General features: G+C 40.7%; 2 protein-coding genes across 3 annotated transcripts; both read right to left on the bottom strand.

The window, feature by feature from the left end:
* Positions 1-5,184: 5,184 nt before the first annotated feature.
* On the bottom strand, positions 5,185-10,197 carry LOC137285341 (peptidyl-prolyl cis-trans isomerase-like). Its single transcript, XM_067817707.1, has 4 exons — positions 9,996-10,197; positions 7,912-8,128; positions 7,337-7,412; positions 5,185-6,978 (listed from the first exon to the last, which is right to left on the bottom strand). The coding sequence occupies exons 1-4, from the start codon at positions 10,062-10,064 to the stop codon at positions 6,843-6,845; spliced, it is 498 nt and encodes a 165-aa protein (XP_067673808.1). The 5' UTR covers positions 10,065-10,197; the 3' UTR covers positions 5,185-6,842.
* A 7,179-nt stretch (positions 10,198-17,376) lies between these two features.
* LOC137285328 (uncharacterized) lies at positions 17,377-22,688 on the bottom strand. Of its 2 annotated transcripts, XM_067817691.1 has the most exons (5): positions 22,273-22,688; positions 20,618-20,668; positions 18,865-20,164; positions 18,470-18,554; positions 17,377-18,125 (listed from the first exon to the last, which is right to left on the bottom strand). In XM_067817691.1, exons 1-5 carry the CDS (start codon positions 22,337-22,339, stop codon positions 18,096-18,098), a joined length of 1,533 nt encoding a protein of 510 aa, XP_067673792.1. In that variant the 5' UTR covers positions 22,340-22,688; the 3' UTR covers positions 17,377-18,095. The 2 variants fall into 2 exon arrangements, with proteins under 2 accessions (XP_067673792.1, XP_067673791.1); XM_067817690.1 differs by having other exon boundaries at positions 18,865-20,668; positions 22,273-22,523.

Here is a 22,688-nt window from a genome sequence, read left to right as displayed (position 1 = left end):
CATTTCAGGAAGATTATGACATGAAAGTTACATAACTTTTGCAATAACAGAACAGTTATTTTGTTCAACCAATGAGGGCACAAGATAAATGTTTGCAGATTGTTGTTAAGATCAGTTTGACTATGAGCTGAGTGTGTCAACTTATCTTCAACCAATATTTTTCCAAAGGGTGATCTCATACTATCATGCTGTACTTAAATAGAGAGCTTATATTTCTATTCATTGTTACACTGATCATTATCCGCCCTGGCCACTGAAGGATGCAGTGCCACATCAGCTAATGGGAGATAACCTGTTATGGGGAGAGCACTCTTAGCCTTGCATATGTTGCAGGATACAGTACTTGGTTGTGAATGTATGTTGTTGTATGCAGCATATTTGTGATAAATCCTGGCCCCAGTCAGTTCATAGTGGCTGTAGTAGCTGACATCTTTGTTTCAACTGTCAGGATATCTTTACCATGTATGATGTGTAAGGTCTGCCCAGCGTGTTTATTACTGCCCCTACATGTTTCTATGTTTGTGTGTGTGTGTGTGTGTGTGTGTGTGTGTGTATAGGAGTGTGGATGGAGACAAGACTTTTCTGGCAATGGAGTTGTGAAACATGAGGGACTATCAGAAAAGCTATGTAGTCAGAAGTTCAGCAGTAGTCCAAATAGGAAGATGATGATGTATTTGGCCAGCTCAGACTTATCAAGGGGTAAGGTGATGACTTTAGAAGTCAGTTTGTGAATGCCATACAACTTATTGGAGGAAGTAAAACCTTTAGACCTTTTTTGCCTTTCCAGACTGAATATTCAGTAAGTTTATGTCATGGCTTGTTTGCTGGTTGTCAGCTGGAAACTACTCCTGACGAGTAATTTGAAACCATGGATCTGCAACATCTGGCTTATATGCTGCAGGTAGCCTTTGTGTCTTCTTTCACTTTTGAAACGTCATCCTGGTACAGCTACAGTGGTCGCTGCAGTGGTCACTAGAGTGAGAAGTATTAGCAGGACTCAGCTGAGCACTAATGCCCTGCTCTCTGAAAGAAATAATACTTAATTAATGGATAGAGTGCTGGACATGTCCAGTGTGAGAAGGCACCTGCATGTGTCTGTCATGTTACAGAGTACTGGAGATGTTCTGTCTGAGAGGGCACCTGCTTGTGACAGTCTTGTCAGAGAGTGCTGGAGATGTTCTGTGTGAAAGGGCACCTGCTTGTGACATTCTTGTCAAGAGTGCTGTAGATGTTCTGTGTGAGAGGGCACCTGCATGTGTCTGTCATGTTACAGAGTACTGTAGATGTTCTGTGTGAGAGGGCACCTGCATGTGTCTGTCATGTTACAGAGTACTGGAGATGTTCTGTGTGAGAGGGCACCTGCATGTGTCTGTCATGTTACAGAGTACTGGAGATGTTCTGTGTGAGAGGGCATATGGTTGTGTCTGTCATGTTATGTTAGAGTGTCTTTTGACTTTTTTCTTCTGCCTTTCATTGTTATCTCCCAACTGTAAATGTTTCATGGCATATGTTGATTGAAGACTGACTGGACTGTAAATTCAGTGACTGCAACTCATTCAAATTGGTGAGGCCCATATCACTTTGTTGCTTTTCTCGACGGATGGCCCGTCCCACACCAGGTTTGCAAATCTACTTTTTTTAGTCCAGCTGTCAACATATTGGAAGCATTGTTCATACTGTAAATGCAGATAAACAAAAGCTTCACCTTAGTAGACAGCAATTGATAACGGCAACTTGTTTATGTTCAAATCTGGATCAGGCTAGTCACTGGATGATGCGCCTCATCTTTAGGTACTACATTCATGACACATCATCAGTCATATCCCACCTTAACTAGTCTCTCCTATTTTGTAAAGGGTGTTGCTCTGGCCTTTCCAAGTACAGACCAAAATGCTTGTGTTCAATCTTCTCCAAGTATAGAACCACATGCTGGTGTTTTTCTGGCCTTGCCAAGTATAGACCCACATGCTGGTGTTCTGGCCCTGCTAAGTATAGACCCACATGCTGGTTGTGTTCCGGTCTTGCCAAGTATTGACCCACATGCTGGTAGTGTTCTGACCTTGCCAAGTATGGACCCACATGCTGGTGTTCTGGCCCTGCTAAGTATAGACCCACATGCTGGTTTTCTGGCCTTGCTACGTATAGATCCACATGCTGGTAGTGTTCTGGCCCATCTACGTATAGATCCACATGCTGGTTGTGTTCCGGTCTTGCCAAGTATGGACCCACATGCAGGTCTTCTGGCCTTTCCAAGTATAGACCCACATGCTGTTGTTCTGGCCTTACCAAGTACATGTATAGACCCACATGCTGTTGTTCTGGCCTTACCAAGTATAGACCCACATGCTGGTGGTGTTCTGGCCTATCCAAGTATAGACGCACATACTGGTGTTCTGGCCTTGGTCAGTACCAGTAGTGCAGAACATGGGTGCAGATACATGGACATACAGGACCAAAAGCCTGGAGTGACCACCCTTGCAGGTGCCTGTTGTCAGTAGAGATCCTGCAGGCTGATTCCCCACCTTTCAAGGACACTGTGCCTGCTTGCAGTGAACCAGGTGTACTGCTTCTACTCAGGTTTCAAAATAAGTATGAATTATCTCTCTTAGTAACTGCAGACTGAGATGAGGCTGTCCTAGATTGGTAGCAAAGGAGAAACTGGCCTTTCCATATCAGATGAGTACTCAGTTATCCCTCAGTGTTTAGGAGTACTGTATCTTAAGTGTATTGAAGAGTGGTTTTAATGAGCTATCATGGAGATAGTTTTGCCTTTCTATGCTGAGGTAAGGAGACCAACATGTAAAGTAGTAGATTCACTGATCCATCATTGCCAAGTGTACTAAGACCAGTACTTCTGGTGAAGGATCTGATTTTTCAATCAACTTCTAATGCCATTCTCAGTTTTCACAATATTTTCTGTTAATGCATAGTGCCTACCAGGTTTATGGTATATCAGATGGAGCCCAAGGCTGAGATGAAAGCTGAGGGCTGTCTAGGGGAGTTTAGGGATCTAGTGGTTTAGTTCAGTTTTGGTATCCATACTAGTATTGATAACATACACACCACTTGGGCTTCAGAAGAATAGCAAATTGTATTGATAGCAGTCGCCTTTTCAACATTTTAAGAAACTAAAGCATATAAATAGCTTTTGCCATTGGATGTCAGGGGATCTGAATCTTTTCAAGAGCTTATGTCATCTGCACAATAATGGAGCAGTCTTAAAGACAGCTTATGCTATGGAGTTAGAGGAAACTGAAAGTTGTATCAATAGCTTGAGCTATGTGGATATTAAGGAACTGTGAATGTATTGTTGTTTGTTCATGATAAATGTGTTGGAAGAATTTATCTGTTTACTTTGTTTTTGAAAATGAAAACAGTCATGAATAAAGTCATCAAAGCAAAATTGTATTATTATGTTCTATTAATAACCCTCCCTTCGTCACATGAAGCTATCAATAAACGTACTACTATAAATACGTAGAGCATCCTATCTTCTGTTTGTATAAATGATTGTTTAACCTGTTATGTTGTCGGGCGAATTGCAATAATTTGTTTTCAGTAGCAAATATACTGAAGTGCAAAAGAAATGTCACTATGGAGAGACAGATATATATTAGAACCTTTATTTTTCCAAACACTTTATATAAACTTTGAAACATAGATAGAAGATTAAAACTGGCAAGACTGATGATCTAGGTTGGAATGAAAATGTCTGTTGATTTTCATGAGAAACAACGCACTATTTTGAGTGGTGCCCATAAGGATTCAGTATCTTGTGTGTCCCCCATATGCATTGATGTATGGCTGTACAACGTCGGTACATGGAATGGATGAGGCAACTGGTAAGTCCCTAGGCTCTTGACCCCACAAGCTGAGAAATGCCTGCCAGACTTCAGCTGCTGTTGTCGGTCTTGGTTGTATGTCATTCAGTCGTCGTATCTCTTCCCACAGGTGCTCACTGGGGTTAATCTGAGGGAAGGCCACTGTATGGTCCTGATGTCCCTATGCTGGAGGAGGTCTGTTATTGCCCTTGCAGTGTGGGTATGGGCATTATCAAGCTGGAACTCATGGCTGTGGTGACAAATAACATTCCCCACGGCACCGCCATACTCTCAATCTGCTATCTGCTGTTGATGTATAGTAATGGCTCTGGTCCTTAGAACAGGACCCTTCTCCGCTGTTGGTGACGCCAATGCAGGTGCTGTGTTACCCACTGCAGACGACTCTGACAATGATGTGGTGTCAGAATTGGTTGTCAGTCTAGCCTATGACAGTGGAGGGTTCTGCCAATCATTGATGGACAGTGTCCTCACTAATGCTTGTCCCATGGTCCAACTGCTTGTGCAGCAGTAACAAAGCAATGGTGAAGACATCGACTAGTGACCCTCAGTCTTCCACTTCATGGTTGGTGGTCATCTGTTCAGGTGTTGCTGGAGCCTGTATATGGTTCTGACATGGACTTGAAAGGCACTGGCAATCTGCGGGGTGGTTTGCTTAGTTTGGGGTCATCAAATGGGATTTAACACTCTTTAACAACAATTACCAAGACATTTCAATGAGGTACTTTCATGCAATTATGCTTCAGGTGCCGTTTCTTTTGCGGTTCTGTATAGTTATCAGTACCACTGGGTGATGATGCTATCACCATGATACAGGATGTGTTACAAATACCAGCATTCAGCAGTTATTTTCTTTGATGCCATATTTGATACATCAGGTATGATGTCACATGAACATCTGATACCCAATTTCCATCAGCTCTTCTGATGGATTGTAGGTACTGGAGACCAGGGCCATTTCACAAAGCTCTCGTAAGCCAACAATCTCGTAATGTTTCTCATAGTAATTGTACCTCCTGTACTGTAGCATAGCCTTACGTCAGTCATAGCACTATGATAGCTTTGTGGAAAGGGGCCCAGAAGTTGGGCTCCGTTGGTATGGAGGGATGGAGCTCTAATACAAATTTTTTCAGATGTGGAAACAACATTTAGCCTCCTGCGTAGAATCAAGGAGGGTATTTTCCAGCATGTTTGTTTTCTAAACGTCATTCCAATTTCTTGGCTGCCCAAGTATGGTGCTTGGCTTGTAAATGCCATACATATCCTCGTGGTTTTCACAAGAGTAGTTAATATGGACTATCAAACAGCTGCAACCATGCGACAGTTAAATAAAAAACCCACATCATTAGAGAAGAATATCTTTACAGCATAATTAGTGATTGTTCATTCCAAACACAAAGAGCTGCTGTGAAATATAAATGTTAAACAGTGTTACCAATTCGGTGAAAGAGTATTTAAACATTCTGTCAGCAAGCACAACAGATTCTGCATTTTGTAGTGGTAGTAGGTCCTCCATAAGAGGAGAATTTCCAAATATGATGCCTTTTGTAGCTTAACAATGTATGTCTGCAACACCATCAGTTTGAAATGTATGCTTCACTGACAAACATGTCTATCAATGCATACAGTCATAATCTAAGTGACATAGTTCAATGAGATATCCATGCCCATTCAGTAAAATAAACAAAACATAACAATTCAACAAATATATAAAACTGTGAGAAATCCATTAGCCACCAATAAATGATGAAATAGAAACACTGGCTGATGGTACACATGGACACCAATGGTGTTTGTATTGCGTATCTCATGGCAGTGCACTGTATCGGACAGCATAGGATTCATATCATGTACTTCCATGTACAACTCCAGGGCATTACTTATACCACACTTTTCCTTGTTAGCAGTCACAGTGGTCACAGTAAGGACAGACTTCTGATTAAAAAGCTTATCGTATTATAGATGCGGTTTAAAAAAGCTGACTCAACACTGCACCAGACCCATGACTTGTTCTGTATATATGTCACTAAACAACAAATTTCAATTACCATAATTAACAGTATCACAGATTTTCAGCACTGCTATTATCAAATTATTCCCAATGTTTCTGAGGATATCAAAAGAGTTATTCTTAAGCTAAATTGTGATACTTGCAATTGTACAGATCTACATCCCAGACCTACTAAAGGAGATAAATGTCCCCAATTTCTGATCTATTGTTCTTAATGTCCTGTGCTGAACATCGAAAACACCTGAATTTCAAAAGTGATTTTCAGCTGCGTCATAATTATGCACCTTCTTTGTCAACATCTCGACACACATTCCTCGTACAAATTGTAGCCTGTGAATGGTTGCACTGTTTGAGTCCTATCTGTTAATATGCTCGGACCAAGAGATTGAAATGCACTGTAGCTAACTAGTAATTCCATAAACACATCACATAACCTCCAACTTCATGCAGATAATACAAATAATGTGATTATACGCACACTGGCAGTATATTCAGACCAGCTCCCCCCATGATACATGGCTTAACTACAGGAATCAATCTAGCACTCCATGGCGCAGTTTGGACAACTATAGCCCTGTCAACAGCTGAGTCAGGGATATCTCGAAAACAATCCATAGGCTGGTACCACGTCTTCAGAAAAGTCCACAGACTGGGATAAAGCCATTCCTTTTTGTTTCTGTTAAGTTATAAATTGTGGCTTTCTCAAGGTGACTTGATTCTGTGGTACCAGGACCAATATGACACAGAGGTTTCCATACTATATTACGTTCCAGTGAATTCATCAGACTGTTCAACCACCCCTGAATTTAAGAAAATAGTGGCTCTTAATAAATCCAATATCAAAAATACGCCTGCAAGGGGAACACAGTTCGGAATCCTAGATAAACCCCTGTAAGTAGTACATAAGTCATAAACAATTTGTTGCTCCATCGATGTCTCTCAGGTCTGTTGATGTGATGTGCTGGAGGAATGAAAGACTGTCTGGGCTGACCTCAGAGCTGACCACAGTTGGCAATGGTGACTGTCTTTCCCACCTTTCCACTATCTGTTCCAAGTTTTTCCATCTGGCAGACGACAGTATCATACCCTTCCACCACCTTCCCAAATACAACATGCTTGCCGTCCAGCCTGCAACATATACACGTCACTCGACACTGTTCCAGAAACAATCATATTCTATGCAAGTCTTAAATATCAAATAAATCTTGAATATTTACTTCTTTTGTTCAAAACAAAAAGTTGAACCCTTAGAACCATCCATGTTCTCCCCTAAATTTTAACAATTTAGATATTACTATTATGGAGAGAGTGAAAGTCTGGTTACGTGGGATCAGTATGTGTTCAGGATGGTTAAACTTAACCAGGGAAATGTCAACATTAAATCTTAAAACTGGACAAGATTAGTAAGCAGTGGTTTTCAAACCATCCACATAAAAATATATTTACTTCAACAGAAAACACTGGACAATTCTCTAAGTTGGCTTACCAATCTGTCTTGCTCACTGTTATGAAGAACTGAGAGCCATTGGTGTTGGGTCCAGCATTAGCCATGGACAACTGACCTGAAACAGTCATAACATTAGCCAGGGACAACTGACCTCATACAGTCATAGCATTTGCCAGAGACAACTGACCTGATACAGTCATAACATTAGCAGGGACAGCTGACCTGATACAGTTATTACATTAAGCATGGACAACTGACCTGAAACAGTCAGAACATTAGCCAGGGACAACTGACCTGATACAGTCATAACATTAGCCAGGGACAACTGACCTGATACAGTCATAACATTAGCCATGGACAGCTGATCAGGTACAGTCATAACATTAGCCAAGGATAGCTGACCTGACAGCATTTAGTCCTGACTAAAGGTATGACCAGTTGACGTCACAGCAACTCCAGTAATCAGGGTGTCTCCAAAGAGGCAACTAAATATTTCTGGTACCCAATGGTGTCACTTTGTTAAATGTGCATCATCATCCCCTCAATGACAGCATCCATCACTATGAGGTCCTGATGTCAATGTAACAAACATACTATTGTGTTCATCAACAAACCTTTCTCAGTGTGTTTAATTTTGAAGTTCTCATCTGCAAACTTGCCACCATAGATGCTTTTTCCTCCAGTTCCATTGTGTTTTTCAAAGTCCCCACCCTGACACATGAAATTGGGGATGATGCGATGAAACTTGCTCCCTTTGTAGCCGAAGCCTTTCTCGCCAGTACAGAGAGCTCTGAAGTTCTCTGCTGTCTTTGGCACCACATCACTGTACAGCTGGAACACAAAATTTCTATAACAATACGGGGAGAGTCACAACTTGCAGAGTTCACCTGCATACACCCAGGGAGACCATATATAAAGGGAGAAGAAACTCCCCGAAAAGTCCCCAAACATATGTCTCGGGTCGTTACATAACCAATGTAGCCAATATGGCGTCAGTGTAGTATTTATGATTAAGTCCCGTTTATTTTCAGCAGCTGATTAAATTCGCTGAGTGTTGTAACAACTGAAATCCAACATGTAGAAGATAAGTTAACTATTTTGTCATTTCAGTTTAAGTCAAATAATTGGTATTAGTGTCCGTGTTAGGACAGTAGATTTGTAGTAAAGTAGGGTATAGCTCACTGGCTTCTATTCTCGATTCACAGCGAAGACAGACTAAATTGTGCCAATAAAAACTTCTTTCACACATTCGTTTAATAGTTAGAAGGGAAATATACCTTTAACTGAACGGTATTAGCAAGTAATAGTAATAGTTTTATGACTTTAAAAAATTGTTAGGGTGTAATTGAGGTGTGTGAAAAATATGACGCATCACCAATCTGCTCTGATCTGCCATTGAAGTGCCACACTCTGTTGTTTGAGAGTTTCAAGTTATTTCTTCAAAAACATCTTTCACATACACCTTTAATTCTTAGGAGGGAAATACACTATCAGGTGAAATGTGTTTGCAAGTAACAGTGATAGTTTCATAATCTAAAAAGGAATGTAAGGGTGTGTTTGAGGTGTGTGAAAAATATGACATATCGCCGATCTGATTTGATCCGCCATTGATGCTTGTGATGCTTGAGGGTCATAGTTCCAAAACTTCTTTCCTTCTTGTTGATGTTATTATTTGACAAAACTGGAAAGGTGTTTAAGACGCTTTGTGACAGTTATACACTTTCTGTTTTTGAGGGGTGTGTCAAAGTGTCAGTTATCATTTTGTTAATGTCCATTCCATTCCCCATATGCAATAAGATATCTGAATTAATTATTAATGTAAACAAAAATGTCTCAAAGTAGATTTTTTCAAAAAGGACAGCTGCTGTTAACATGTGTTCTTGTGTTCTCTAACATGTTTTGGGAGGGAAGGCCGTGGTGTATCATTTATTCTTTCATTCATTCACTTATGTACTTCTTTCTATAACTGTTTCCTTCTTTCATTCATTCACATAATTCTTGCTCTTAATTCTTACTTTAATTCTTTCATTCATTCATTATAAAATTCTGACTGATACAATAAACTGGCTGAGGTTCTGCTAAACACACCTGAAGTAGCGCTGGGAACGAGTCAAGTCACTGTGTGCATTGGAGCATGACAAGGCACATGTTCATTAGTACAAATGGTAAAGAAAGCAAGCGAGTGACCTATCCCTGTTGTAGATTATCCCTGATATACACTATTTCCTTTAATAAGTACCCAGTTATACTAGGTCCCATGCTTACTGTGCTTACTGGATGTCCTGTAAATCAATGGTAGAGACGTTACGTCAAAGTTTTTAACCTAGGATACATTGTATTGCACGCAACAATTATTCACACTTTAAAATTGTAAGACTTCCTCCGGTTCCATCATCCCATAAAATATTCATTATTAATAAAATACTCAAATTATTAGCAAACTTTACCACAACAATTACTTGAGAACTCACAAGAATGACTATACGTCCAACTTTAAGTTGGGGTCAAGGTTAGGTTTAGGGTTGGAACGGAAGGAACTCTTTCCAAAATTATAACCGACTGACAGACAGACTGTCACTGTCCCAGTACGCACACGGATGAGAAGCTCTCGATCGTTAAATGTCCCGGGATTAACAATCACTTCCTTTCAGCTTTCTCCGCATCTGAGATCACTGCTTGTAACGTCTTCTTGGCCTACCTCAAAAACGATCCTTCCAATGCCGGTACCCTCAACAGCTATGTCAAAGAAAACGCGTGGCCTGGCCATCTTGGTCGCCTACAGCTGCTAAAAGAAATCACTGTCTGATCAGTCAGGGCACGCGAAACGTCGGGCCCTCAGTTACGGCGAGAATGTGCCAGTAAGTTGTACTTCAAAATCTCGTGATACTGTCTACAGGAGTGACTTCAATAACATCATACTAAGTCTTATCTGCAAAATTGTAAACCTAGCTTAATGCAGATCAAGATCTGTTGTTTGTAAAAGGGTCTGGTTTTGTTTGTAAAAGGGTTTGGGGAGTGGGTTGCGGGAGGGTGGTGAACATGTAAAGGCATAACGTAAAGATCTGTACAATGGATAACAGCAGTAGTAACTGCTGTATGCAGTTCATCTGAATGTAATTTTTTCACAAAACTCGATGCTGTTTTAGTACATTAACTAATTTCATTGATGCAAAAATAATACGTAGCCTCCACATAGTGACTGTAGACTGAAGTACATAATTAATCCCTCAAAGTGATTGATTTGTAAACACTGATAGGATAAGTCCTTGCGTATTATGCTCTGGTTGTTCGTTTTAATTTCATGAAAAAGAAACTGATCAGTGCACGCTTGAATTGGAAACATAGTACTACCCAAAGCACGCCACCCCAGTAGATTCGTAGATTCCAGAAGTACTTACTGCTGATCTAACAACAAATAAGTGTTTCATTCATAATGGTGCTCTGACTCTATTAGCTGGTATTTCAGAAAGGCACAGGTCCTCTTCGATCGGGTGATCCTGCTTTTTCATAGAATGAATGGTTATGTCGTCTGTGTAGGTGTCACGTTTCACTAGACGTTGATGAGACAGAGGATGGTGGTTGGATCAAACTCAACAAAAGTACTGCCACCCATTTTCTTCCTGAACCAGTTCACGTCTTCAGAACTGCTGCCTTAACGGTTTCGTAATCAGAACTCCTGAGTTATCAACACCACTATCAACATACAATAACGCCATAACATACTATCAAAACCACCATCAACGTACTATAATGCCAGGACATACTATCAACACCATCATCAACACACTATTACGTCAGAACATACTATCAAAACCATCATCAACGTATTTTAAAGCTAGAACATACTATCAACACTACTATCAACGTATTATAAAGCCAGAACATACTATCAATACCACTGTCAGCATACTATAGCGCCAAAAAATATTCTCAGCACCACTATCATTGTACTATATAACGCCAGAACATACTATTCACACCACTATCAACCTTCGCTGTATTTGCAGTGATTCAAATGGTGACTTGATGCTGACGATCCTTTCCCAGTTCCTCAAATCGTGGTTAGAGACTTTGCGAGAACTGAAAGATGTCAAATGAAGTACGCCCGACAGCTGGTCGTGACCCATGCACTCCGTGAACTCTAACCTAAACGACGGCAACCCTGACTATCATAAGACGCCAAATATGGTCAGTGTACCCCGTGATTTCCTGTAGAAAAAAGAACTGCAAGACAACATGATACTTTCCACAGTCTGTCCGCCTACGGAGTTGGTCTCGGACCCGGAAGTAAATACCCCGTGCCGGTGTTGTGGCTGGCTGGTCACGTGACTGTACTCTTGCGGTATATGTAGAGTGCAACCCCTCCATGCTTGAGAGGACCTCTTTGGCAAAGGGGAATCCCCTTGACTCTCCAGTTCACATATGATTGAATGAAGCTCTACTGCGGATTTCCCTGCTTTGTAGCTGTCTGTACAATTAGTTTTCACAGGCGGATCTCGAGAAGGGGGCAACCTTTTGTCCTGTGTAAAATGACCATTGAAAGTCTGGTGAATATGAAGTCTGCACCCCCTCCAAGTACATTCGATATACCTTTTCTCTTCTTTTCATTAAAGCTATATTACAAATATTTGCTATTCTGTCCTTTCGGATAACGGATAAAATTTATCTCACCATCGCTTCGAATTGGCAGTTCTGTATGAAATGAGCGTTAGATATTTGTGTTCCACTTGGCTTACGAGAAAATGCACACCTTGAACAGGACTTGTACATGTAGCACAATAGTCAGTAACTAACAGAACAGAAACTGCTATGTCATGGCGTCTTATATCGTTTGTACCTTGATGGGATATGGGTTTTAAAAATGAGAACAGACACATTTGTATCTTCCTGGGTCTAGATTTTTCCAGTGTTTCCATAATAAGCAAATTTGGAATCCGCCGTAACAATGCCGAGTTATATTTTTGTAAATCCTCAGAGTGATGTATCCCTTTGGGACACAGTTTACGTGGTTATTGTGTGTGCATGTGTATTTGATTGCACGTGTGGCCGCGTGCATGAGTGTAACTGCTATGGAGACAGTACTGTAAATTAATGGCATATCATCTACACATCTGTCCCTGCATAGCTAACTATTGAATATGTCGAAACTTAAAATAGACACAACCACACAAATTACATGGTGAAGGGATCCCCAGAACGTTTATACCGTTATGATAATATACTTATTGTTAATAAAGTACAATCAGCATTTCCAACGAGTACATCACAACAATTTCAACAAACGTATTCATACTCAAGCAGTTGGACGGCTTTCATTGGTCGGCTAGAAAGGGTCGTGTTTGATTACTCGGCGTCATTATGGTCCAATAAAACTGGTGACAGAACACCCGGTGTTTTGATGACTGGAGTCTAAGTGCGTCTATTGATATTCATGCTCGTCAGCAATATCTTCGCTGTAATGCGATAATCTGAACCTAGTGTCAGTGTCGGAAATAGACTAATGAGTACTCCCTAAATATACACTCCTCAAAAGAAGAAACTTGACATAGGAACACTTTGAATTTTAGGAAAATATTTGCCACAAATCAATCCATGCTGAATCCCAACATGTAGGGGACTGGTTGTTGACGACAAACGTTTGAAAAAAGAAATGTTAAACAAATACGCAACGTTTCACTCACGTCTGTAGTGCTAAAACGCGCCCTCCATGAAATGCACGTGCATCCTGAAATTGTGCATAACCCTGAGCTGAAGCCCATGACTGTGTGTTTTAAAAAAACACATGAATGGTACTCCACAGGTATTGCCTTAAAGAACAACTAAACTCAATTTTTTTGCACTCTTTTTTTTACTGCATATGAAGGACTTCTGGTTAGTCATTAAAAAGAAACTTGTGGTTGATTATTACCAAGCTAGAAAGCCGTCTGCTTCTCTCTCGCCCGCAAACGAAACCGCAGACAGGTTACGTAACTCTGTCGCCAGAGCCCTGCAGTGATGTCATAGAGGGAACGATTTTCAGTTAAATGTATAGACAATGTGTAGGAAGCTCGTCATTTTGCTGATTTCTCGACGTCACCAAAGACATGCTGAATTGTTGTGTTGCCGTCAATCGTTCCTTGGGGTCGGGTGATGGTGTCACTATGCACAGATTTCCACCGGACCCGTAGTTTGTGCTTAAATTGGTTGTTAGTGTGTGCGAAGTGAGCGTTGTGGAAGCCTGTGGTATATACTGAATCGGATGGTTGGCCCCCTATCACGCTTCCAGGATAGAAAATGGAGTTTAAGTTTCATCGAGTTTATAAAATCAAGACTGCTTACTACACATTGCTGACCAAAAGGATTTTGCGTGAATATAACGCTTTCTTCCTCGGAAACGAGGTTGTGATCGATGTGACAATATTATCGTAAGTAATATTATATTGACACCTTATATTAACCGTTTCTAAGAGTGAAATTGTCATGTTATAAGCAATGTCATGCAAAATCCTATTGTCCATCAATAAAATACATATTTTACTACCAGTGAAAAGTAATTTTGAAAGTCGGTGAAAACAAACTTAAATAGCATTCATCCTCAGACAGGTCGCCGCCATTTTTGAAAATCGTGAAGTCACGGGCTCAAGTCCGTTAGAATTATTGAGATTGTAATTTGTTCTCATCAAGTTAGGAAATCAAAACTACTTTTTACTGGTAGTTAAATATGCATTTGAATCATGGCCAAAAGGGTTTTGCATGACATAACTTTTAACATAAGGACTTCTTCCAAAGAAGCAAGTTTGGGATCGAAGTGACATTTATATTGCAAGCAATATTATACAATGTATTGACCTCCATCTCACTTCCAAGAGTGAAATTGTTATGTTATAAGCAATGTCATGCAAAATCCTATTGTCCATCAACAAAATACACATTTTTCTACCAGTAGAAAGCAATTTTGCTTTTGTAAGTCGGTAAAAACAAACTTAAATAGCATTAATCCCAAGACAGGGCGCCGCCATTTTTGAAAATCGTGAAGTCAAATCCATTTGAATTAATGAGATTATGGTTTGTTTTCATCAAGTTAGAAAATCAAACTAAAAAACTACATAAATATGTATTTGAATCATTACCAAAAGGAGTTTGCATGACACAACCTGTAACATAACCTAAGCGAGGTCGGGGTCGAAGTGAAAATACTGCGCGATAAATTTCTTCACTTGCTAAATTTACTTGGTTTGTAACGTTCACTCACCAGTATGTAGACACTTGTCAATATACGTCTTTACACTTGGTCTCATAATCCTAATTACTTTATAATCATACTTGTATGCATTTTGAAACTTAATAAAAAAGAAGCGATCTGCGAATGTATAACAGGAATGTAATATGTAGACATTTCATAATTCGCACGCACGCCCTACTGTATGTCGTCTGCATCATTACACTTCACTACGAAGACAATGATTCTGTTGAAAGCTACGACAACTTAATAAAAGCAAAAATGCAAATATTTAAAATTGTTCGAGGAATGTATCCATCAATATCCACAAAAACGAGTGATATATAATTCATATGCAGATTTCCCAAGTGGTGTGTCTTTTAACAGTTTAATATACGAAAACGTGATGTATCGTTTCAGGTTATTCACATTGCTGTATAGTTTCATTGGTCACCCAAGATAACACACCTGGCAACTAATTGCGTGATGTGCGTCATTCTTTTTAAAAAGTTATTTAGTTAGCCAAAAATGAGCAATCAATCGATGGATTGGCGGTCAATCCTTTGAAAGAAGGGTGTTGTTTTTCCATAGACACAGACACGACAGGGTGTATTCAGTATAGATTAGTAAATGTACATACATAAACACTACCTTTTGACAAATCCCCCATTTAAATCCGCATAAACGTAATTAATCAATCAGTGTGTTATCGGTTAATCCTTTATCGACTCAGACACAAGAAATGCCAAATGGGGGGCCTTTGTTGGATAATCTAAGTGGCGTTACCACTAATTATACCTGTTATAAATTCATTAACTGAGCATCAAGTGAATGATGACAAATAACGTGTAGGTTTATACCGCCTAACACGGATTACAACCTAGCGACACCAAGTGATTTTGACAAGATCGTCTATGAAAACAAGGTTTATAACTCGAAAACTAGGCAAAGCAGGAGACAAAAATAAATCATAGTAGATTTTGAGAACATATTGCTTTCATTTTTCTCAACAGCTGTCGCGATTCCACGTTTGTACAAACCTGTAAACGAAATAGTTTAACCCCTGAAATGTACATGAATACTGCACAGCCCCTCATTTCTATACCTAAATTACGTCACGGAGACGAGCCGCTCTGATTGGTTTAAATTTCGTTTGCGGCTGAGAATTGTGCACTGTTGACAAAAGGGTCGATTTAAGCAGGGATACTCTACAACAGGCATAGGTCACTCGCTTACTTTCTTTACCAATTGTACTAAGTAGCGTGTGCCTCGTCGGAATTTTACAATGAATGAATGAATGAATGAAATAAGAAAAAGTAAAAGAAAGAAGTACATATGTGAATGAATGAAAGAATATATGATACACGGCGGCCTTCCCTCCCAAAACATGTTAAAGAACGCAAAAGTATCGCGAGACATGTTAACATCAGCTGTTAAAATCTACTTTGAAACATTTTGTTCACATTAATAAACATAATTAATTCAGATATCTTATTGCATATGGGGAATGGAATGGACATTAACAAAATGTTAACTGCCACTGCCACACTGCTCTCAAAAATAAAGTGTAAAACTCCCACAAAGCGTTCTACAACACCTTTCCAGTTTTGTCAAATAATAACATCAACAAGAAAGAAAGACGTTATGGAACTATTACCCTCAAGCATCAATGGCGAATCAGATCAGATCGGCGATATGTCATATTTTTCACAGACCTCAAATACACCCTTACATTCCTTTTTAGATTATGAAACTATCACTGTTACTTGCAAACATATATCACCTGATAGTATATTTCCCTCCTAAGAATTAAAGGTGTATGTGAAAGATGTTTTTGAAGCAATAACTTCAAACACTCAATCAAATGTCGTATAGTATTTTAATAGCAGATCAGAGCAGATCGGCGATATGTCACAACTTAACGACAAATCTACTGTCCTAATACGGTCACTAATACCAATTATTTGACTTAAACTGAAATGACAAAATAGTTAGCCTATCTTCTACATGTTGGATTTCAGTTGTTACAACACTGAACGTAATCAGCTGTTGAAAATAAAGCGGACTCAATCTTAAATACTACGCTGCCACCATATTGGCTACACTGGTTACGTTACAGGATTTCCTCCAGCAAAACAATGTTCTAGGGTTACCATAGGCTTCCCGAGCACCCGACTTGTGACCCATTGTACATCTGTGGGATTCTCTTGATCGACGCTTGCGCCAGCGTAATCCGCCATCCAAGACACTACAATACATGCACACAGCACTTTAGCAAGGGTCATGCTCATGTTGATCACAGCACACCATGTGTCTTTGAAGTAAACCCCAAAAGAGCATGTGAAGTTTATTTATTTATTTATTTATTTATTTATTTATTTATTTATTTATTTATTTATTTATTTAATATATAATTTTGATAGTAACAAATAAACCCTTTTAAACTGAAGAGGAACGCCAGTGAGTTGAGAGGTTCAACCTGAGGATATCTAGACTTGCTACATTTAGGGCAGGCAGGGCAAGGCAGTAGGGAAAATAATGTGATTCAGGGACCGGGAGGCAGACTACCAACCTGACCAACCTGATCACAGTTTACAAGACGTGTACATGCTGACTGAGTCCGTGGAGAATGATGTATACATAGCTGTGTTATGACGAGCATCTGGTGTATTCTCATCGACTAGGTGAACCATTAGTTCCAGCTTAGATTGTACAGCGAGTCAGTGATGGCCACAGTGTTAAGAATCGGACATGAGTCATCGGCGTGACCAACGGACAACTACACGACAGCTTCCAGATCAAATGTGACAAAGAGAACTAAAACTATCACAAACTTAGTAGGCATGTTGTTTCGAAATACATGTAAGCAAGAACAAATGTATTGTTGTATCCCATCATTTTATCCGTTTCATGTAAAAGATACATATTTCATTGTAAATAAAAACAATATCCCCCAATATGTCAATAGGCATTGCCCCACCCGCCACATCCAAAACATGGCTGAGCAGTTAAGAGACTGGACCATGTGCACAAGTCAGCATTTAATGGGATCGCTCCCCAGACTCACACATGGTCATTTAACAGACTCACTTAAATCAATAACATACGAAGATCATTTATACATCCTCACAACACTGGCATTATTCAGAGTTCATAAACATGTCCCCTAAACGGTGGAGCCTTTGAGCAACCTGAGTGTAAGTTGCAGCTGGAGGGAGTGTTCACACCGCCACATTAAGATCATATATCCGTATACATAATAGATATTCCTCATCAGTCACAGTAATACTTTTCCAATCAGTGCTTAAATGTCTGGATATCAAATGTATGCTTGAGACAGGTGACACACCTATGTACAGGTATATATGTAACAAATAACAGATTGTTCTTCTTCCACTTGGGCACGTGGTTGGGCATGTGTTTGTGACCCTCTATAGGCGTCTCCAGGATGAACCTGTAGCATGGGTCACGCCCAGAACACAGAGGGTGACCCAGATGTTCTCGCGGTGGATTATAAATATCGCAGACAGAGGTTGATGAATGCTATGCACTTTCTTCTCTCTTCATCACCACACAAGTACACAAATAACCCCATTTGTTTCATTTCATGTTGGGAAGAATCAGGATTCCCTAGAAACAAAGTAAGCACATAAACATTGTGACAGATGACACAGGGAAGCAGCGAGTTGCATTTCCTTTTATATATACAGTTTCTGGGCGAACGCGAGGATACCATGGCTACGTGACGCTCTTTACATGTATCAAGCCTCACTATTTTTCACGTGTGTATTTACAATCTGTAAATAATTGAGCCTGGTCTGGGCAAAAGGTCAAGTGATTGACGCTTACTTTTAAAAATGTTTTGGGAAACTTGCGTTTCTTTTGCTGTTTAGTATGTTACGTCTAGACCGTTAATGGTTGGTGTCATGCTAGTCAGTTACATTCTTAGTAAATATACAATGTGATATTCATACCTCGTCGTCTTGGTAACCTCTGTTGGTAAATGGTAAGTGCTGAAAGGACACTGCTCCAGGAGTCCAACGTTTGGCATGGTAGCACCTGTGAAACATGGTACCTCACTTATTGTCTTACAGAATACATTGCAGGGCTAAAAGAAATAGTACTTATTCTGACATAAACTTCATTGTCGACTCTCACTACTTCACTTTGAGTGGAGATATTAAAGATATCAGTCCGCAATGATTAAGTTACAGCTACGGCAATTTCTGTACGTACCAGAAGAGGTGTGTGACCCAACCGATAGGTGGAGATGAAGATCGGCTAATTGATTGGCCAATCACACGTGTCTACTGACTTGGATCTCCAGACATACGTCCGCTCCTATGGACATGCTCACTCTTGTACTTACCGTCTGTAGTAGAAGATGCCAGCCACTACAGCGAGGACCACGATGATACTGACACAAACTCCAGCAGCCACCTTAGACCCATACCCCTTCCCCGACGTCTGCTTCTCCGGCGGAACTGTGGATGTACCCGACTGTGGTGATGTGAATGTCGGGGATACCAGCTGACTGGTAGGCGTGGCTGGTGTTGGTTCTAATGGCGAGATATTTGACGAAGATGCTGCTGGTTCCACATGCAAGCTATCAGAGGGAGATATGGTTGGTGTTGGTTCTAACAGTAAGCTTTCAAACGAGGATGTTGCTGATGCTGGTTCCAGTTGCGAACTATCAGAGGAAGATGAGGTTGGTGTTGGTTCTAATGGCAGGCTATCAGAGGAAGATGTTGTTGGTGTTGGTTCCAGTTGCGAGCTATCAGAGGAAGATGTTGTTGGTGTTGGTTCCAGTTGCGAGCTATCAGAGGAAGATGTTGTTGGTGTTGGTTCCAGTTGCGAGCTATCAGAGGAAGATGTTGTTGGTGTTGGTTCTAATGGTAAGCTATCAGAGGAAGATGTTGTTGGTGTTGGTTCCAGTTGCGAGCTATCAGAGGAAGATGTTGTTGGTTCCAGTTGCAAACTATCAGAGGAAGATGAGGCTGGTGTTGGTTCCAGTTGCAAACTATCAGAGGAAGATGTTGTTGGTGTTGGTTCCAGTTGCGAGCTATCAGAGGAAGATGTTGTTGGTGTTGGTTCCAGTTGCGAGCTATCAGAGGAAGATGTTGTTGGTGTTGGTTCCAGTTGCGAGCTATCAGAGGAAGATGTTGTTGGTGTTGGTTCTAATGGTAAGCTATCAGAGGAAGATGTTGTTGGTGTTGGTTCCAGTTGCGAGCTATCAGAGGAAGATGTTGTTGGTTCCAGTTGCAAACTATCAGAGAAAGATGTGGTTGGTGTTGGTTCCAGTGGCAAACTATCAGAGGAAGATGAGGCTGGTGCTGGTTCCAGTTGCAAACTATCAGAGGAAGATGAGGCTGGTGTTGGTTCCAGTGGTAAGCTATCAGAAGAAGTGGTCAGTGTGTATTCAAGTGATGACCTGTGAGAGGAAGATGTGGCTAGTATTTGGTCTTGTGGTAATCTATCAGAGGATGATGTTGGTTCTAGTGAAAGCGTATCAGGGATATGTTCTCCTGTTGTTGTTTCCAATGATGACAAAGTATTAAGGTGTGAGGAAGTTATTTCTACAAATCCTCTATCTGTGGAGGTTGCTGCCATCGTGACGTCAAGAACAGATGTCTCCTGTGGTGTATTACCACCGTCAAGTGTAGATTTACCTGTAGATGAAAACGTAGTTCCTGTTGTTTTTAATGATTCACGTGCATGCGAGGATAAACTTTCTGTTGATTTTATTGAAGCACTTGCGGTGTGAGACAAACTCTCTGTTGGTTTTACTGAATCACTTGCAGTGTTATGTAACGTTTCTGATTGTTTCACTGAAGCAATTTCAGTGTTTGGCAAACGTTCTGTTGGTTTTACTGCAGCAACTGCAGTAGTAGGTAACGTTTCTGTTTGTTTTATTGAAGCAATTGCAGTGCTTGATAAACTTTCTGTTGGTTTTACTGAATGACTTGCAGTGTTAGGTAAACTTTCTGCTGTTTTTACTGGTGTGCTTGTGGGCCATGTATAAGATTCTGACTGGGATTGTTTCACGGATTCACTCGAACGGTGACTTATAGTTTTTGTTTGTTTTACTGTAAAATTATCGACGTAAGATTCTCTTGGCATACCCGAGGATCCATGCTGTCTTGTTGTCGCTGCAAATGGTGCGTTTTCATTGGCTATGGGAAAGAAAGACAAGCTCTTAAAGCCAAGGTTATTAATTGAATTGTGAACGAAGGTGGCAAAAGGTTAAAAATATATACTGCTACGAAATTAGGGACTGATTTTTTGGGGGGTGGGGAGGGGATGGTGGTAGGGGCGGTGATGACTATGATGGAGGACAATGTACAATGTGAGTTTATATGCAAGGTAAGTGACATCTTCTACCCCCGTCCCCCTCCGCATGGGGTCCGGGGTCAGTAGTAAACTCGGTAGACTAGTACGTTAGCCAGCAACACCATATATACATCACGTGATTGCATCAGTGTTAGTATGGTGTATCCAGGTGTGAGGACTGCCTGTGTCAATACCTACTCAACTCGACCTCATATGTATACACCAGTATAGCTTGCTCATGTCTTGGCACAAGTGTTGTTTTCCGAGAAAAAAAAGGACCAGTAGGTCAAATCGACAAAGAGCATCGAGAAAGTAGCAGTCGTTAACAGTCACTGGTGTGTGTGTGTACAAACAAGTTTGTTACGCACATTTAACGTCTTACGTCCAAGTTCATAACGTCACGGACTAGTTGTATAACTGATTTAACTGTATTATCCACTGATCCAACTGTATAACTCACTGTTCTAACTGTATTATCCACTGATCAATGTATACCTCACTGGTCTAACTGTATAACTCACTGGTTTAACTGTATAACCCAGTAGTCTAACTGTAAAACTCACAGGTCTAACTATATTATCCACTGTTCTAACTGTAAAACTCGCTGGTCTAACTGTATAACCCACTTGTATAGCCCACTGGTCTAACTCATTTGTATAACCCATTGGTCTAACAGTATAACTCACTGGTGTAGCAGCATAACTGAGTGATCTACCTGCATAACTCATCGATTTAACCGTATACCTTACTGGTTTAACAGTATAACTTACCGGTCTATTTCATATGTACCATGTACCATGTTATATGTACCATGACGACAGGTGTCCGGCCGATACATGTTGCAGTATATGAACTGTGGCATGTCTACGTACCGTGCGGACACATTTATCTCGCTTTACATAATCCCGGTCTAACTGTATAAACTGGTCCCACTAACCTCCCGATCGGAATGGCATAACAACCCGGTCCAACTGTCTTACATCTTACTGTAGAACACACTGATCTAACTGTACGTCATCGTGAACTATATATTACTTTGTGTTCTGATATATCACCCTGGACAGGCTACATACCCTGATTGTGTGTATATCATACCCGACAGCCAGCCGTGTTGTACACAGTACACCACTTGTCATGGTTGTGTAGGTAGATAGGCCATACCCTGCCTGAAGAGAGTAAGCATGCATGACAACATGGCTTATCAGTTCAATTCCTGCGGAAATGTTCATGTACAGTTTAGTGCATACTGAATGACCTAGATTAAACTGAATTACTGACGGACACTCTTATCTTCCCCCGAGAGTCGCAATGTCGCAACTGTTACCGCCTGTTTCACTGCCACCCGTGTACAATCGGTCGACTACCCGCACAATCGGTCGGTCTCAAGTAGTCAGTGATTATCTAGCGCCTTAAAGGTGACACTGTGTTCGTCTACCGCGTCTCTCACCTGTTGTGTGGAGTGTAGACCACCAGAACACCACCAGGGCCAAGACACGGGGCGTGCAGATCACCATGTTGTCATGTCCTCCTGTACGTCGTCTGTGGCACAGTCACATGTCACGAACAGCCCTGGGGACCAGAGCACTGAACACAAGTTAATGGGTTAAGCGCGAGCTGAAACCGACTGACCGCACCTTATTACGGGTGGTTGTTGGTGAAGCATTCTACCCGCTCGTCACGGGACTTTCTGATAACATCTCTTTGGCGAGCAGTTTAACAGGGGAGAGCTAATGCTATATGCGTGTAATTAGGACCAGCCAAACAGTTTTCCTCTCGAGATTTTAGATAGTATTTGTATGACAGTAATGAATTTCAGTGTCATACGTAATTACTTAACCCAGAAAAGATCTCGCAATATCCCGT

The sequence above is a fragment of the Haliotis asinina genome, chromosome 5 (genome assembly GCF_037392515.1).
Source record: "Haliotis asinina isolate JCU_RB_2024 chromosome 5, JCU_Hal_asi_v2, whole genome shotgun sequence".
NCBI lineage: Eukaryota > Metazoa > Mollusca > Gastropoda > Lepetellida > Haliotidae > Haliotis > Haliotis asinina.
This window is presented reverse-complemented; position numbering and strand designations above follow the sequence as displayed.